This window comes from Cornus florida, unplaced genomic scaffold (assembly GCF_030987335.1).
Source record: "Cornus florida cultivar Cherokee Brave unplaced genomic scaffold, ASM3098733v1 CherokeeBrave_3.0.0_Hap2_Chr05, whole genome shotgun sequence".
In the NCBI taxonomy this organism is placed as follows: domain Eukaryota; kingdom Viridiplantae; phylum Streptophyta; class Magnoliopsida; order Cornales; family Cornaceae; genus Cornus; species Cornus florida.
Window position 1 is genome coordinate 6,491,442 of NW_026775575.1, and position 20,223 is coordinate 6,511,664.

The 20,223-nt window shown below is 38.0% G+C and overlaps 1 protein-coding gene across 3 annotated transcripts in view; it reads left to right on the top strand.

The window, feature by feature from the left end:
• Nucleotides 1-20,223, top strand: part of LOC132306090 (protoporphyrinogen oxidase 1, chloroplastic) — a 49,047-nt gene that overhangs the window by 22,354 nt on the left and 6,470 nt on the right. The window contains exon 9 of one of the 3 annotated variants that reach the window (XM_059803311.1): nt 14,054-14,320. The exons of the other annotated variants lie outside the window; for them this stretch is intronic. Within the exon in view, the coding sequence (XP_059659294.1) occupies nt 14,054-14,305 (252 nt within the window). The 3' untranslated portion in view covers nt 14,306-14,320. Of the gene's footprint in view, nt 1-14,053; nt 14,321-20,223 lie in introns of those variants that run through there. 3 annotated transcript variants of the gene reach the window in all.

Below are 20,223 nucleotides of genomic sequence, written 5' to 3' on the forward strand. Positions count from 1 at the left end.
ATTGGGTATAGTGCAAAAAAACCCCTTGAACTATTGTCCTTTTGCAAATAACCCCCTCGAACTAAAAACTGTCCCCCTGAACTATTGATTTGTTGCAATTAAGGACATTTTGCAAAAGACTATTTTGCCCTTTCTCATTAAAATTTTCATTTCTTATTAAATTTTTTTTTCTTATCTAAATATATATATTTTTATAAGTATTAATTATACCATTTACCTTAATTTTATTATAAGTATCAATTTATCAAAAAAATGAAAAAAAGATAAATAGATTTGTAACTACCATTTTCTAAAATGATTAACTTATTATTAAAGTTTTTATTATTTATAATAAAACTTATTATAATCAGTTTAACCTTTTTTATCATAAAAAAATATATTTGTTTACTCCATAATTTTTTGCCCAATGGAAAGGCGACATGTGGCGAGTTTCAATGAACTGGCCACACTGGATTGGTACTTTAATGTCCAAAAGAGGAAGCATAATATGGTATTACTGAAGATTGATGTTGTGTTATCCACCAATAAGGAGGAGGTATGTGGTGAATTCCAATGGAACTTGCTACGCCGGATCGCAACTTTGGAAAAATTCATTCTGAGTGTTTAAATTACGTGATATCATGTGGAAGCAAGGAATAAGTGGACCTACCATAGTCTTATTATGTAAAATTTTCTATTCTAGAAGGAAAGAGGCAAGTCCAATTAGGACTTGCCATCTTTAAAGCAAGGGCCCACATCTTCATATATGGAATGAATTTTACCACACATGACGAGTTCTACTAAGCTTACTATGGTGCTAACCGCAGTAGATCAATTCTTTTAAGAGTTGGTATTTTGGAAGGTTCATGGAGAAAACTATGATTGCGTAATCCTAAGTAAAAGGAAGGTTTTCCATTCTACAACACGAAGAGTTGACCAGGTCAGAAGAAGGAGAACGTGGGCTGGAATTTCTCCTAAATCTTAGGAAGCCTCAATAGTTATCTTAGCTAAATCGGCGATGTTGCTAAAGAAAAGGGAAGTGGGACCACACATATTTATGGGTATATATATATATATATATATATTTGTATTATATGCAACCCACGATGAAGATGTTGCTAGAAAGAAGGAACCATGATGCCATGAAAGCCGAGACTAGTTTGGAAAGTATAACCAGAAGGAAGTTACCCAAAGATAGAGGGAGCGTGGGTATGTAATAATTCCTATATACATGCATGTATATATGGAATTAGAGGAGAAAAAGGATTCTAAAGAAGGAAGGGATTATAAGAATCGTGGGACACTTGGCCAAACAAGAATACGTCAGTTGAAGGTGGTGGTATTTCATGCAACTGCTACCACTAACTGAAGGGAAGTTGTCGTAAATCATGGATGGCAAGGCTAATTAAATCGTGTCTGAAGGGGAAGATATTTACGGCAGAAGAAAGGGAATAAGAAATCGTGGAAGACAGAGTGGAAGGTATGATAGAAGAAGATGGAAGGAAGAAGTTACAACTGCCAAGAGAACATGGGACACTTGGCAGTTCGAAATCAATACAAGTGGAAGTTGCTAAGGCTGCTATATACCAAGCCGCATGCATGGAAAGCTCTATAAATAGAGCACTTAGGTTTCACTTGCAAACCCTGTTCAACACACACAACCAACACCACCTTATCTTTCAATTACATTTCATGTATCTTTACATTCATGTAATGCACCTTCAATATGTTTAATTCAAGTCCTGCACTTATTATTCTTACTTTCCAGCACTTTACCTTGAAGTCCTGCACTTTCAATACCGCATTTCTTTCCACTAGCCATAGAGTAGTCGAGAAGTCCTTTTGCAATGCAAAAAGAACCTCCGAAGGTGGTAATTCCAGTCCTTCGTACAGTCGCCTGATCTCTGCAATCTCTAACTGGATAATTGTTTGGATATCCACTTTGGAACGACAACAGTTCCTGGCATGCCCGACATTCACCTTCCTTTCCGCACTTGGAAGGGACCACGGTTTTTAGGAGCCGAACGATATTAATTTTCATATGATATATTGATGAAAAGTTAATAAATGATTTAAATAAGAAATACTTCCTTTTTTTTTTTTTTTCATGTAATATATATTCATGAAAAATTTAAAATTTTTTAAATTTTTAAAAAAATTTTCTGCTAAATATTTTTATTTAAACAAATAATTTCAAAAATTTATGCAAATTTAATGGAGAATGTCATCAAAGTAGTATGAATTTTTCATAATTTATTTCAATAAGAAAATTAAATTAAGTCTAATTCAATAAGGGCATTTTAATTTTTTTGATAAGTAAATGAATATTAACAGAAGCGCTCAAAGGGGAGTTAACAAAGCAAACAAAAAACACCATTACAACGATTAGTTGTCAACAAAATCCAAAAAACTGTCCCAATAACCCAAAAATAAAGAGAATGCAAAATATTCGACTTAATAACCCACGCCGGCGACTCCTTTCCATCGAAAGATCTCCTGTTCCGCTCGTACCACAACCCCCACCATACACAAAGAGGGATTACCCTCCATGCTTTTCTAACCCGCCTGGCCCACTCAACCCCAAAAACATTCAGGACCATACTCCAAACATCCGCTGTCACTTTGCAGTGTAATAGAAGATGATTAACTAATTCAGTAAGGGCATTATGGTCATTTAATGAAATATAGTATAGGCATTGGGGTATTTTGCAACAAAATATGATAGTTTAGGTGGTATTATGCACAAAATATAGCTCAGAGGGGTATTTGCAAATTCAAACATTGTTCAAGGGTTTTTTTTGCACTTTACACTTATGATATTATATATTCCAATCCAATTGAATACCTGGATTCGGTATTTGATCTTTTCATTATAATAAAGACATAAAAATCAGAAACAATATTAGACTAAAAATATAGACTTCAATACTATTATGGGTAGTGGTGCTTTGATACATATTCAGAATGAGAATGAAAGAAGGGGATGAGAATGAGAAAATGAGATGAGGCTAGAAGAAAAGGGGAGGGAAATAGATGAACGGAATGAGAAGATAGATTGAATAGATAGGTTAGACTGTTTGAGGGCAGAGAAAAGCAAGAACTGGGAAAGAAGAAAAGGGGAGAAAACTCTGGGTCCTCAATAATTCAAGTTTTAATCAAAACTCTCCATATCTGTTATATATATATCCTATTTATAGTAATAAAAGTGTAGGGCTGCAACCCGAATAATTTTGGGCTTGGGTTGTGTAAATCGCAATTTGGTCCGGCTTGGTTGAAAAATAAGAACCCAATTTCATTTCGGGGTCAGGGTCGGGTTATGGTTATGGTGTCTGGCAATCCGAAGCCTAACCCGGGCCCGTCCTAAATTACAAAACCTGACAAAACCGAACGCTCAACCTGATATATATATATATTATTATTATTATTATATATGTATATATTTGTGTTGGTTGCATGTGATTGGTTATTTAGTGGGTTCACGTGGTTGTAGCATATATGCAATAGACTATATCATATCCTTTGAACTTACTAGCTTTTGATCCATTTGCTATTATGTTATGCCAATATCTTTATTTGTTTTAGTTGTGAAAAGGTTAAAGTTATTTCATTTGTTATTACAACAACCTAAATTGAGTTGGAAGCTTGAATTCCACATGAAAATTTAGCCCAATTTTCAAGCCTGAATTCAACCTGAACTTAAAAAATTAAGGATGGGTTGGGCTTGGGTTGAGTAGATCGGGTTGATGGTTTCCTGGTAGGGTTTGGTTGGGTTAAGTTTGAAGTTTTCATATCTTGGCTTGACCCTGATTTGAGCCTTCAACCTGCCCGAGTTGCAGCCCTATCAAAAAAAGTTTCCTTAACAACTAAGAAAACAAAATATCACCATCAAAACAGGACAAAATATCATTGTCAGACACAAAAATATTACTGTCGCCATCCAGCCGCCTACAACTAGCAAAGGTGCGTAAGCCAGCCTTAGGTCACCGCCTAGCCTGAACATGAGCACCCTACGATCTGCATCAATCTCCAAAACTCTCCTCCGGAGAGAGAAGCCGGTGATACTACTTTATTATGGCATTTGAATTTGGATGACCTTTCCATCGAATAAAATAGTGATACATATTTCCAAGATTAGTTGCTCTTATGGTTAAGGATCATCAATCTGGAAGTGTGGTTGAATTGCAGTAGGTACTGATGCTGTTGTTTAAGAATATGCAGTTTCACTTGTAGGAACAAATGCTGACAAAATAGGGGAGGCTCATAGGTGTCTCGATTAGGTGACAAGCACTTCACATAAAAATCTAAATCAATACTCATATCCACTGACAATTCAGGTAAAAATGCATTAGGTCCTGTTGAATGAGGTGGAAAGTGTTGTAACCAAGTGGGAAGGGGAGGGGTGGTGTAACGGGTGGGTGCTTCGCGATCTGACCCAAAAGCTTAAGTTATTAGGTGGGGCGAACACCCAACCCATATATACCCATTCACTTTTCCATCCTTATCTGATGTAGGACAAGCTCCCCCTTGTTACATTCTCCCCCACCCGAATTTGCAACGCCCTTGTTGCGGCTCGGGCCACCTAACTACCCGGGGTGCAAACCTGGACACCCTCCGGGCCGGGGCGCTTGGTGTGACACCAGATCAAGGACTGGCTCTGGCTTTGATACCAACTGTAACGGATGGGTGCTTCGTGATCCGACCCAAAAGCTTAAGCTATTAGGTGGGGCTAACCCCCAACCCATATATACCCATTCACTTTTCAATCCGGATCTGATGTGGGACAAGCTCCCCCTTCTGATGTGGGACAAGCTCCCCCTTGTTACAGGTGGGGTGAAGTGGTTACAAGCTAATTTTTTTTAATTCAAGTCAAACAACATGAAAACTGTGGACACAAAAATTTATGTAGTAAAATCCCTAAAGGGGAAACATCCACGGAGTTGTTAGGCTCAGCAAAAACTTCACTATGAATACCAAGTTACAGAATAGTGTGACTTATGATTGCACACTTCTATCAAACACTTGGAGTGCTCAATAAACCGTAGAGTAACATCCCAACCCCATGTTCAACACGCTCACCGTATTCCAACTGAAAACTCCAAAAATATTCTAACCCACAATACTGCATACAATACAGAGGAAGACTGAGCAATACAAGACATCAAGACTCTGTACCAGCAACATTATACATTTTGCACAGAAACATTGTCTGCTGGTGGTATGTTTGACTGTAAAGCTTAATTATTCAGCTGCATTTGGCTTGATTTGGTAGCTTGAAAGAGAAATGCAGAGCCACAGACAGTTGAAGCTCGAATGGAGAAAGTATCTGCAGATTTTTGTGATGAAAATTACTTGATATGGGATGCTGCAAATACACTTAATGACTCAGCAAGCAACTCTGTCAAGATTGAATCCATTTTTCCAACTTTTGCATATTTTCATACATCATCTTATCTACAGAGAAACAAGAATAGTCAGGACATTCTTCTGCTGATAGATTCATCGTACAATAAGCACCTGGGAAGGATATATATATATATATATATATATATGCAGCCAATAGCCGTTGGCACCTTTTTCAAAATTCTGCAATAGCCGTTGTTAGAGTATGTTTCTAACGGCTATAAGCAGCTGCCAACATGAAGGAATACCAAACATGTCCTTGTTTAGTCTAGAAGCTAAGGCCAATCAAAGTAAAGCATGTGGAGATATAGAGGAGATGAAATTATCTTGAGGTCCTTGAATAAATTGAGATATGAAACAGAGATTAGACAGACGTTCAAAACATTACTAAAAAAATACCAGGATTCCCCTCAAGAGAGTGAAAAAATAGTTAGGTTGAGGCACCTTTTTCCATTAAAAGGCAATCTACTAAGCTCAGCCCAAAATAAAGAAACTGAAAGCCAACATAAAGGTCCAATAACTTGGGCATTCAATGTCTGGATGGAGTTCTGAGGATAAAATTTTGGGTGGATGTACTACAAATTCATAATTTTCTTACTCAAAACAATTTCTCATTGCATATCGGCATGAAAATCATGGACAAACTGAACAAAGGAATCAAGAAATTCAAACGAACGAAAACATGAAGGTAAAAGGAACAATGTCAACAGGCTAGTGAGGGAAATTATCATATAATATCTCCAAAGAATAATTTTTAGTATATCAATTGACCAAACCATTATACATAAACTCCACAATGGGCAATAATAAGTCCCGAGTGTCCAGGTGGACTCTTACGAATTAGTTGACCTAATTTTGTCAACCTTTCTTAACAACCTCAATTGGTCTATTATTTTGAGGATGAAATGCCGAGGGAAATATCAATTTATCTATTCGTCAACCTTTCTTAACAACCTCAACTGAGGATGAAATTAATGAGACCCTGAATTTTAGTCATTGGTCAGCTGAATGTCCATTCAGGAGTGGAAACTTAGCTGGAGGTTCCTCTAGTGTTACGTCGCTAGATTCATTTAATCTAGTGATTTTAGTTGATGGATAATCCGACACCATCTTAGATGAAACATGAGGAACTTTTGTAGCCATTTCTTTTTTCCCTTTTGGCAAAACATTTTTGTTATCACGTGGCTGAAGAGAAGACCTGTGGTGCCCTAGAATCCCTTTCGGACGGCCTTCCAGGTTTTGCTGGTCTTAGCATGATCGTTGTACCGTTATACTTTGAAGACACAATTATTGTCTCTGTTATAATGGATCACACCCACATCATAGATCCAAGGCGGCAGAGTAGTAGCATGTGGGTTACATGCATAGGTAGGTGTTGGCACATAAAAGTGCAGGCCAATGGTCAGCCACTTCATTGATGACATGGTGTATTGAAAAGAGGACAAGTGGACTAAATCATGGTCCAAGGCTGAATTTACACATGTCAAACACGGAAGGGAAAGAGATTCCAACACGCTGGAAACATCTGGCAGAACAAGAAAGGCAGGTATGGTAGGATAATGACAGCTGGCAATAAAATCGTGGGCTGAATGGTTTCCTAAATTCAAGGAGGACGTGGGCTAAAGGAGTTGGACACGTATGGAAACTGTTATAAACTACCCAACTCAGTTTAGAAGTCCCTATTATCAAGGAGTTCAAAATCAAGGAACGGCTAAGGAAGGTGGTTCCTAAATTCTAGGAATAATGGGATCGTGGGGTTGCATGCATTAAATCTATTTCAAAAAGGAATGAAGCAGCAACATTTGAAGTACGTGGTGTGTGTGTGTATATATATATATATATATATATATATATATATATATTCAGATGAGTAGCTAAAAGAACATGGGACATATGGCAGCAGTGGAAGATGTTAACAGTTCGTGGGTCTGGAAGTTAGGATTCTGCAGCTGGACATGGGACAAGTGTTATGTAAAGGAGAAATAGGCAGTTGCTTAAAAGGACATGGGTCCTTCTTGTAAGGCTTGTAATGCCTATAAATAGTCTACTTAGGGCTATATTGCAAGCACTCTCAATGACATCAATCAACATTCAATACTTTGTATTTCAATTCAAGCAATTTCAATACAAGTCTTTTCAATTTCTTTACATTCATGCACTTACTTTCAGTATTGCATTTCAATTCATTAGATAGCATTGTAGTCTTAACTAAAAGTCCTTTCATCGAAGGCAAATCCGAAACCTCACAATCGCTTGATTGTTCCAAAAGGATCTTCCTTTTCGTTCAACCTCTCTGAATCTTCCGAGATTCTGGCACGCCTGCACCTGCACATTCCAAGTGTCCCAATTTTGTGGAAACAGTAGGATGTCCCACAAATCATAGCACAGTAATTGTTTATTTAGATAAGAATTAAACGTTTCCCCATGATGGGGAACGGGGTGTGATTCGCACACATGGCGGGGTGTGATTCGCACACATGAGCTGCACATGTTCCAATGTTACTTTTGGAGAAGAGGGAAAGAGATGTTTGAATTTTAGGGTAATTGTAGTATTTTTATGTTTTAGGGTTTACTTAATAATTTTATTTAAAGGCTCCTTTGTAATTTGAGAACTCAGTTTTGAGAAATTAAATATTATAGCTGAGTTTGCGAACTCCCTTTGTGTCTCTTCTCCCTCTTGTTCTTGATGTTCTTAATTCCTCCGTCTATCTATTCTACCTCCTTCAATCTGATTCTCATCCCTATTCTTCCGTCTTCTCACCACCTTCTTCTAGCCTCATCTTATCTTCTCATTCTCATCCCCTTCTTTCTTTCTAGTTACTATAAGTTACTACTTGTTGTGTGTCAGTTGATATCAAAGCAAAACGATCAAGGTTAAATTCAGAACAAAGTCCCAAGCATTTTGTTAGTGTTCATCACAACTGTTACTCCTCTTCAATAACCAACCACAGCCGTACAATCAACAAAACACAAAACCCCATCCATCAATTACTGTTACTGCACGACCCAAACAAGCCTACTTTCAGTAGTCAGTACTTCACAACAACCACTGCCACCCATCCACCGCAAACCAAACAACCGTAACCCACATCAGTCATTAAACACAAGCCATCTACAGACCCTAGCACCAATCCCAACATCAATCCTAAACCCAACCAAGCAAAAAAAAAAAAAAAAAAATCAGATCCACGCTTTTAGTCCTCGTCATCGGAAATCCTTGTGTGATTGTTGTCATCAACAATAGCCGTTGCTGGAAATCAGTCGCACTAGTCTCGGCGGAGTTTTCTCTCGCCGTCACTGCTGCCATCATCATGTCATCCAAGCCTTGCGTAGCTGTAAGTCTAACTTCAGCCAAGAACTTTGTGCACTCTATTGCAACTGTCGCCGAGATTTCAGCATTATCTTCATGATTGATTTTGGAAAGTCGACTTAGGATTATTTATTCACCAAAATTTCAGCGTGACTGATTTTGGAAAGTCAACTTTGGATTATTGCAATATTGTCACCAAAATTTCAGCACTACTAATTTTGGAAAGTCAACTTTAGATTATCCAAGGTTTGGAAAGTTCAGATTTGGGGTATTTACAAAAAGATTCAACTTACAACTGGACCCAATCCAAAATTAAAGTCAGATATGACCGGGTCCAGAAGCACAACTTGAATCACAGCCCAGATTCACAACAGGCCCAGCCCAGTACAACAGTGATCTAGAAAGAAAAAAATATTCAGAAGCCCAGACTTGGATCCAAACCAGATTATATTTCTTGGCCCAGCCCAAGTTCATTAAGGCTATTATTTTACCAGATCAGAAGTCAGAACCTGGCTATTTAAATCAGTTCAGCCCTGTTTGGATACAGTTGCATGCCCAGTTCAGTTCCAGAATGAGAAAAAAGAGTAGAATCTGTCCAGGACTGGTTCAACAGTGTTCAGCAGTAGACCAGGGAAAAAAAAAAAAAAAAAAAACAGAAACAATCAGAACATTAAATTCTGGATCGACCTACTTCAGTCTTTGGAGCCTTCTTTGTTGGGATAGCTACTTCATACTTTGGTAACGGTACACATGCTTCCTTGAAAATTGTTCTTAGTACTTTTATCTGTTTATTAAGTCAATAAATTTGAAAAAAGGTTCTTGCTTGAATTAGAATAATTTTTGTGTTGACTGACCTGCTAACCTGCTCTCTAAATTCTACCATCACCAATACTGCACCCAATTTTTCACCTTTTGCCAATTTTCCTGTACTAGTCTACAATATGCACATGATTGACCTTATGCGTTTCTATTCTTGTGTGAGCATTAGCAATCATTTGTAATTTGAATTTATTCAATCTAATTTCAGTCTTGTGTTGGCATTTTGTACCTAATAAATGAGAGAAACCAAATTTAGAGAATATCGAACCAATGATCTTATGAAAACTTCAATTGTTCAATCGCATCGAATCTTAGAATGTAGGTATCCTCTACCTAAGTACTTAGATATCGAGAATAAAATTGGACAATTCCCTAACCAAACAAGAAATAAAAAAGGCAATACTCACAACAATGCTTTGGCATGCATTCAATCTCTTCTCCTAGGAAAAAATGATTGGAAGCATACCAACATGTTTTGTACATTTCTCAAATGTATGGAAAAAGTTTGTCAAATCATCATTGACAAAGGAAGTTCTATAAATGCAGTGTCTAAATCAGGTGTTCTTAGAATGAGACTTCAACCCGAGCCTCACCCACAACCCTTTAAGATAGCCTGGGTCAATGGGACTTCCTTGACAGTCATAGAGAGATGTTTGGTTCCTGTCCAAATGGGTGACTATTTTGATAAAATATGGTGCGACGTCCAACCTACGGAGGTAGCCCATGTAGTACTTGGTCACCCATGGATTTTTGATTTAAGTGTAACTCATTGTCACATAGAGAACACCTATAGCTTTAAGTATCATGGTAGAAACATCAGGTTAAATCCTGCAAAGCCATTAGAAAGGGACTCCAAGGCACAATATAGGCCTTCTCCTCAACCTTGTGTTGATGAAATCATGCTAGCCAAAGGAGTGGGGAAGGAAATTTCCCATGTTCCATCTGAAAGTTCAAGTGTCAACCACCTGAATCTAATGTCTTACATCATTCCATTTCGGATAATCATGTTGAGGATGTTAACATTCATGACTCAAACACTTCTATGGTTTTTGATAGGGATGTTAAATACAAAAGCCAGTTTTGGAAACCACTTTGGACATCTTTAGGTCCACTTTGAATTTTCCCTTTGCATGTTGTCCTCAAACTGATAAGAAAATTGGATTGTCTGCCAAGGTCTAGGAAAGTTGGTTAGTTATTGTGAAATAGTGCGCCTTGACACTTGGGACTTGATGTTGTCTATCGCGGAGTTTGCATATAATATCTTGGTCTGTTAGAAGTTGTTCTTTTGGGATTATATATGGGATTTTCCTTCGCCAGCCCATTGACTTTATTTTGCTGCCTCCACATTCTTGTTCATTCAAAATATGTGATTCCTTTGTCGAGTATGTCCATGAGCTTCATGCCGATATAAGACGACAAATTATTTTGAGTAATAAAAATTATAAATTTATTGCATATGCTCATCATAGGAATCATAAATTCTCGGAAGGAGATTATCTTATAATTTGTTTACCACAACCACCTTATCCTTATAACTTCTTCAATTCATTGGAAGCCCAATACATTCAACATTTCCACATCACTAATAAGTTTGGACCTAATGCATATTTATTTGACTTGTCAACAGATACTAGTTTTAGTCTAATTTTTCATGTGGAGTATTTGATGCCTAACTGAGGTGCCTTTGAGCCTCTTGTGTTGTTAGCTTTTGTTTCTACAGGTGGAATTTCAGCAGCAACACTTGTCCTCCCATCATGTGAGCTATGGCCTTGGAATTGGATTAAGGGTATTATTGATGGTCAGAGTGAGTCACAATGGATGTATTATCCAGTTTTATACATCTCATGGATTAAAGTTGAGTTTTGCCATGTTGATACGAGCTATTTTGAGCAAGACTTTCCACTTAACACTTCAAGAAGAGTTCTTCTCAGCCAAGGAGAATTGATGGGGAACGGGGTGTGATTCGCACACATGAGTTGCACGTGTTCCAACATTACTTTTGGAGAAGAGGAAAGAGAAATAAAATTAAGGATTTTAGTAATTTAAGGTTTTATTTTTGCTTATTGTTATATTTGATCATGTTTGAATTTTAGGTTTATTTTGGTATTTTTATGTTTTAGGTTTTGTTTAATAATTTGCCTATTTAAAGGCTCCTTTGTAATTTGAGAACTCAGTTTTTGAGAAATTAAATATTACCGTTGTGTTTGCGAACTCCCTTTGTATCTCTTCTCCCTCTTGTTGTTGCTGTTCTTAATCCCTCCGTCTATCTAGCCTACCTCCTTCAATCTGATTCTCACCCTATTTTTCTCTCTTCTCACCTACTTCATCTAGCCTCATCTTATCTTCTCATTCTTATCCCCTTCTTTCTTTGTAGTTACTATAAGTTAGTACTTGTCCTGCATCACCCCAAGGCTGTTAAAGAAGGTCCATTTTCCCAAACAACCCTATATGGTTGTGGGTGGGGCTCTGGCTAACGTTTCATTTTAAGAACACCTAATTTGGACACTGTAATTATTGAACTTCCTTTATCTATGATGATTTTACATTCTTTTTACTCGCACTTGAGAAATGTGCAAAATATGTTGGTATGTTTTCAATCATCTTTCTTTAGAAGTGTTGAAATATCTGTATTATTATTATTTTTATTAGCTGTTTTCAGCCTTTTATTAGGTGTTTTATGTAAGATCCCTATTATCATGGGATCACGTAGATAAGATCCCCGTAATCATGGGATCACGTAAATAAGATCTCCATAATTATGGGATCACGTAGATTTTGGCATATTTCTTGTTTTTCTATGTACCCTATTCTTGTATATAAATATAGCTCTTGGCTCTCGGTTTGAGGAAGCCAAAACCTAAAACTTTTTCTTTTTGGTTTCAGAGCAAAACAAAAACCTTTGCCTCCCCATCTTCCTCCCTAACGCCGCCACCTTCTCTCTCCCTCTCTCCATTTTCCCTCACCTCCAGCGCAACTCCATCTCCTCCCAGCCCTTGCCGGACCCCTTGGGTAACCCTCTATTTTTGACTCCTTTTTAAAGAGAATTCCCTTAGGTTTTTTATGACCTAAGGGTCCTTCTGGTTTTTTTTCTTTGTGGGCTGCCGGTGTTTGTTCGGCAGTATATTTGGAGGAATGCGCCGATTTTTCCGGCCTTGTTTTTTTCTCTTTCCTCCTGCTTTGTCGTGTGGACCAGCCTTATTTTGATACTATGATTGATTCTAGTAGCCAAAAGGACATTTTATCCTTGGTCCAGCATACTTTATCTTCAGCACATCGTACTCCGGCACAACGGGTTACTAGTGTGCTCTTGAATGGGCGCAACTTCGTATCTTGGTCCCGTTCTCTTCAACTCTATATTGGAGGGAAAGGGAAAACTGGTTGGCTTTTGGGACTAGTCAAGGAACCGGAAAAGACGGATACAAAACATATTGCATAGGACATGGACAGGTGCACCATTCTGGGTTGGATCTTCAATTCAATGGAGGAGTGTATCTATAATATGTTCATGTTTCACACTTTCGTTTTTCGTCTATGGCAAGCCCTTAACATGATGTATGCCCATTCCCGCAATGATGCTCGTATCTTTGAACTTTATCAGGAGATTGCTTATGCATCTCAGGAGACACTCAAGTTGTTAGTATCACAGTATTTTGGGTACCTCCAGTTTAGGTGGGAAGAATTAGCATAGTATGAACCTCTTTCTGATTTCTCTAAAGAAGCTGCAACTTTTTTGGTCTAAGAGACTGACCTACCAGTTTCTGATGGGTTTACGATCTGAGTATGATGCTCTTAGAACTCAGATCATAAACACCTATCTTATGCTAATTTATATGATGCCTTCGTTACTGTTGACCATGAGGAGCATAGACATTAGATCTCTCAGCCTTAGCTTTACCAGAGACTCTAGTTGATCAGATGGCTATTGCTGCTAATTCTAGACTTTCAGAGGGAAATGTTATTTGTCAACATTGTGGAGCCACGACTTATGTAAAGGATCGTTGCTTTAAGCTTTATCTCGAGCTAAAGCATAAATTTTCTCGCAATCGTCCTTCTGGCTATGGCCGTAGTAGCCGATACTATTAGTGGATAAACTACTCCACAAATTGTTGTCCCTCCTACTTCAACTCCTCACAGACCATCTTTTTAGGACTTTAATTAGTTATAGTCCTAGATTGGTCAGCTTAAGGAGCAGTTTGGAGCTTTATCTACCAGGGTTGGCTCTTCTATTCCCACGGCTACTATAGCTACAGGTACTCCTTCTGCTTTTCATGTCAAAGCGGGAAAACCTACTTGGGTTCTGGATTCCGGAGCTAATGATCACATGACTAGTGAGTTGTCATTATTTTCTACTCCTGTTACCCCTATTAACCAGGTTGTTAGTCTAGTCGATGGATCAACCACCATTATTCGTAGTAAAGGAGATGTTCATCTATCCCTAATATTATTTTGCCATCTGTTCTTTATGTTCCTAACGTTACATTTAATCAACTTGCCAAATCACTAAACTGTGCAGTGATTTTCTTTTCTCATTACTGTGTTTTACAGGACCTATGTTTGAAGAGGATTTTTGGCAGCGGATATGAGCACGATGGCCTCTGCTACTTTCGGGATCCTCCATCGACACCTCCTCTACTTGCTTCAAGCCTTCAAGCCTTTGTTCTTCAAGTTTCTAGATCTTATGATTTTTCTTTTCAGACTTTAAATCTATGGCATGCTCCCCTTGGGCATGTAAACTTTCAGTATTTATGTCTGCTTTTCCCTTCATTAATAATGGCTTGTAAGGATAATAAGTTTTAATGTGAGATTTGGGAACTTTCTAAACATACTAGAACCAGTTATATTTCTCATATGCATCGTGCACCTAATATGTTTGATCTCATACATTCTGATGTGTGGGGTCCTTTTCCCATTACTGCTTTTTCGGGGCGTTGTTATTATGTCACATTCATTGATGATTATTCTCGCTGCACATGGGTATATTTACTTAAAAAGAAATCTAAAGTTTTTTCCTTGTTCACTCAATTCCTCCAAATGATCAAAACTCAATATAAAGCTGTTATTTAGAATATTAGGTCTGACAATGGTTGTGAATTTGTTTTCAATGAGTTTCGGTCTTAACTTAACCAACAAGGTATTCTTCATCAACTTACTTGTGCATATACCCTTGAACATAATGGTGTGGCAGAGTGTAAAAACCGCCAACTAATGTCAGTTGTTTGATGTCTTTTAAGTGGTATGAATGCCCCAAAGTCATACTTACTGGCATATGGTGGTTCTTACAACTACTTTTCTCATTAATCGTACCCCTAGTAGAGTATTAAATGGTAAGGCCCCCTTACAAGTGCTTCAGCCTGATATTACTTTTTTGTTCCATAATGCCTCAGGTGTTTGGATGTACATGTTTTGTTCAGAATCGTAGTCCTTCTCGTACTAAACTTGATGACAAGGCCATTAAATGTATCTTTTTAGGATACTCTTCAATGTCAAATGGTCACTGGTGTTATGATCCTATACACAAACATATGTATCACTCTCTTGATGTCGCCTTTCATGAGCATACCCCTTTTTATGGTTCTAACACTATCTTGCAGGAAACTTCTACTCCCGATCAAGAGGCTTCTCCTCTTGCTCATCCTCTTCCTTTTCAAGAAAAGTCTTCTCTTATGGTTTCCTCGCCCCCTTTGCAGGTCTATTCTCGCCACTCTCGTGCTCCGCCTCCACTGCCTTCATCGTCCTTAGATATAGGTTCAGGTACATCTCCTCTCTCTCCTTTACATTTCCCTGACCTTGTTCCTGAGTCTTGGTATCCCACTCGGGACCGGCAAACCCCTTGCTCGATTTGGATTCACTTGTAGTACTGATCATCCTATTTCGTAGTATATCTCTTATGATGGTCTTTCAGGGTCTTACCGAGCCTTTCTAGGCAAACTTGATTCCATTTCCATTCCCAGAAATGTCTCTGCTCTCTGGAATCCCAATAGGATGTCTGCTATGATGGTAGAAATGGATGCTTTGCAGCAAAATGAAACATGGAAGCTTGTATCTCTCCCTCCTGGTGAAAAGATTGTTGGTTGCAAATGGGTATTCAGTGTTAAAAATCTGGCCGATGGCTCTATTGATCGGTATAAGGCCCGTTTGGTGGCCAAAAGGTTTACTCAGATTCCTGGTAAAGACTTTAATGATACCTTCGCTCCAGTGGCTAAATTGACCTTAGTTCGATTGCTTGTCTCCTTGGTTGCCTCTCACAATTGGCCTCTTCATCAGCTTGATGTGAAGAATGCTTTCCTTAACGGTGATCTTCTTGAGACTATTTATATGGATCCTTCACCCGGTTTTCGGGCTGAGGGGAAGTATGCTAGAAAGGTCTGTCGATTGTAGAAGTCTTTGTATGGGTTAAAACAATCTTCCAGAGCTTGGTTCAACCGCTTCAGTGATGTAATTCTATCTATGGAGTTTGTTAGATGCCATTCTGACCATACATGTTTTATCCACTGTTCCTCCACTGGTCGATGTATTATTCTTGTTGTCTATGTTGATGATATCATCATTTTTGGCAATGACATCCCTAGAATTGCTCAAGTAAAGCTTCAATTGGCTAAAGCTTTTGATGTGAAAGACCTTGGGCAGCTTAGATTTTTCTTGGGAATTGAGGTTGTTAGATCTAAGCATGGTATCTCTTTTTAGATCTTCTTTAAGACACGGGTATGCTTGGGTGTAAACCTGCTTCCACTCCTATGGATCCTAATATGAAGATCTCGGCTGAGTCTGGAGATCTCCTTTCTGATCCCTTGCAGTATCAACGCTTGGTAGGAAGATTGATTTATCTTACCAACACCCGTCTTGATTTGGCTTTTGCTGTTAGTTTTGTGAGTCAATTTATGCATTCGCCTCGTACAACTTATATGGATGCGGTATATCATATTCTTCGATATCTTAAGTCCTATCCTGGACTTAGATTATTCTATTATTCTAGAAGGCAGGTTGGGCTATCCTGTTTCAATGATGTAGACGATGTTGGGTCCAAGACTGACAGACGTTCCACATCTAGCTTGTGTACTTTCTATGGAGATCATCTTATATCCTAGAAAAGTAAGAAGCAACTTAGGCATCTTGAATTATGGACGCACCTTTATTAAAGATTTGTCTCAAAAGGAACTACCTTTAATAAAGAAACTTCAAAAGAATTCCGCTTTTGACTGGACTGATAGTGATACTTCCATTATTCAAAAAATCAAAAATGATTAAGTCCATATCCCTGAAGTTTATTTTCCTCAAAACGGTGATAAACTCATTTTAGAAACCGATGCCTCAGATTTCTGTTGGGGATGTGTGCTAAAAGCCATTCCTCGTGAAAAATGGAATGAAGAAATTTCTTCCACTCACATGATACGAGCCCGTAAAACTCCTATCACAAAAAAGCTTCAACAAGAAGAATTGATTTGTGGTTATAATTCTGGAAAATTTAAACCCAATGAACAGAATTATATTATCTATGAAAAAGAACTTCTGGCTATAAAATTAGCAATAAAACGTTTTCATATTTATCATGCTCCAGAAGACTTTATTATTCGCACTGACAATCAAGCAGTGAAAGACTTCCTCATAAACAAAAAGAATTGTTTAAACGGACGAAGATTAAAATGGTATAATGTTATAGCCCAATAGTCCTTTGCTATTGAACATATTAAAGGAACTAACAATTTTCTTGCAGATTTCTTAAGCAGACCAAGGGAAATATCTAACCCTGATGTTTCCATTCCCTCTGTTACAGATGGATGAACAAGGTCTTCGACCTTCACGCGATAAAGATGGTTGGATCACTATTGCTAAAAAGGCAATTGATAAACCAACTCCATCACAGCCAAAAAAATGGTTTGTGGTTTTTACTGGTCATCAACCAGGAATTTATAACGAATGGAATGACTGCCACAAACAGCTTCGCTCCTTCAATGGTTCGTGTTTTAAGGCTTATGATACACTTATAGATGCTCAAACAATTTTCTATAATGTGGGGCAAGTCTCTCAAAAAATGTTTTCAAAACATCAGGATGCTACAGAAGTTAACGACTTCTATAATCCTGGTCTTCCAAACGATCTTTATGAAGAAATTAATAACGTTTGGAAAGCCCATAAAATTGGTGCAAACAAGAAATTCAGACAACATCTGAGTTCTCTTACAGCGCTCATAGCTGAACAAACAGCCATGACAGCTGAGCTTAAAAAGCTTTGCATCCAAATCTGTCTTACTATTGACTGGGAAAAAGATTTTTCTTTATCTCAAATAAATTGTTTTCTTAAGCTAGCCCAGTTAGTAGGAGAACAAGATTTTCCACATAATACGTTTGCCAAAATCAACCGTATCTATCTTCTTGAAAAAGCAAGAAACATTTTTCTTCCCGAGCTCTTTCAGATAATATTCTCTAAAACCGAGGATCATTATAAAACGATAAAATATTTTTATCATGAAATGCATGAAGACATCAATACCTTTGATGTACTCTACAATGGCAAGAAAGTCCCAAAACTGACTCTTTTCATTGTTCCTGGTTTTGATTGGTCTATGGAACCAATTGATTGGGGTCTTGTAAATAAACTCACTTTCACCTCCAGTGATTCTTACAGCCCTTTTCCAGCCATGATCAAATCCATGGTCTACAAGGTTAGCTCTCGGTGGAACTATAGCCGAAATCTTACCTTTTGGATTTCCAATACCATTGGCAGTCGAGAAAAAACTCGTTTCTTCCAACCTTATCAAATTTGGTACCATTGTTTAATGCCCATATTATCCTGTCCTTGCTTATTTGTCTGTGAGACGTTACGTAAGCTTTTAACAGGAACTTTTGGTCTTAGGCACCTTAACAGCAATCAAATGGTCTTAAGAACCTTTAACTGTTTCTATGCCACAAACTAGTTCTGTCAACTGTATTCGTAATATAGCTGGTCAAGATCCAAATAGCTATCGTCATATCTCTCACTTTCCACATTCTGAACCGCTCACATTTAACCAAATCGGAGCAGGAATGAATTTTCTTATAGATATGGTTACTGATTGGCAGATCAACTTTCAGCATAACCTGGAAGCAACCAATACCCACATGGACTCTTCCTTTAAGGATGTTCAACAAGGAATGATCTCCTTGAACGACAAGCTTGAAACTCTTACTCAGATTTTCACCCTTTCCGGTTCCCAAGATACTACCGTACTTCAGGAACAGATCCATCAGATGCATATAGATTTAGCCAAACTAAGAAAGGCCAAACTATCTGATCTCTACCCTCCTGACCCTCTTCGGGACCCTGACAAAGCTAAAGAATCTGTTTTCACAGAAGACCACCTTTCTTCTTCCACCCAAGAAGAACCTACTCCTCGATTTAAGGTAAAACCCCTTTTTTATGGGAATGAAGAAATCAAAGTACTAAGTGAGAATCCCTCACCAAGTTATAGTCATGATGATTATGAAAGTATTGTTGACCAATTAAGTTGTCTTCAAGCACTTTATATTAGTCCCCAGATCACAATTGATGAAAGCACACACATCATCAATCAAATGAAACAAATCTCTTTACAAAATGAAGATCTCCTTTCTCATTTCGGTTTTACACCACTGGTAACTAACAGTGACTCCGAATCTGACGAAGTTTCCGATAAAGAACAGATATATGTCTTCTCCGACAAATCTGACTCATCTTCTTCTTCTGAAGCTCTCGATGAAACCATCGAAGCAGATCCTCAGCCAACCACTGATTCAAAATCAAAAAATAAGAAACGTGTATCAGACACACTTCTGGATGAATTGTTTTATGGCGACTTCCCTTCCAAAGACATTCTCCTAGCAGAAGAAGTTCCATCCACTAGCCTTCCTGCTGATTCCACAGAAAAAAGTGAGCCTAAAAAGCCCTCTGTCTATACTCCATCATATAAATATGATTTTTCAACTTTTCCCACATACACGAGAAAAGATGACCTCAATAAGTTTCCCATTTCACAAAATGGAACTTATCTAGATCTTTCTAATGTCCCTTACAAAGATCATTTAAAAACCATCGATGAATGGGCACAATCCTTGGCCATTCTCGTTAACAACCAGAAAGGCACCTGGCAACGCGATCGTTTTCTTGATTACATTTCTGCAACCCTACAAGGTAATGCTCTTGATTGGCTTAGACAATGGGATCAAACTACTCAAGGCCAACGTCAAAAAGACGAACTCTTAAATAACTTCGATAAGATCGATGGAGTTCTAAGAGGATTTGTCAAAATTCTTAAAGAAGAATTGGTCGGCCATATAGGAGAACAACTCCTCACCGATGATGCAACTTGCGCCCTCTCCAAAATAGAGTTATGCGACATATGCAGGTTCCCAGCCTACGTCAAAATCAAAATTTTTACCAAATATTTTAGACGACTTCCACCAAATGCAATCGAGCATTGGTTACCTCAATTTTTTCACAAACTCCTAAACCCTTGGGATGAACTTGCAACCAAAGGCTATCCTGATTTCCTAGTTCGAATCCAGAAACCAGACAATCTTGGATATCGTACTAATTTTGTTTACCGTCTCATCAACGAAAAATGTTTTGAGACTAAAGCCAAAAAACAGGTCAAAAATCAGATCAGCAATACCGTAGAAGGACAACGCTGTTGTGATAAAATTCTTCAAGAAACTTGGAAAATTGGTTGTGCACCTTATAAAGCTGCTAGCCGTCTTCGTCAT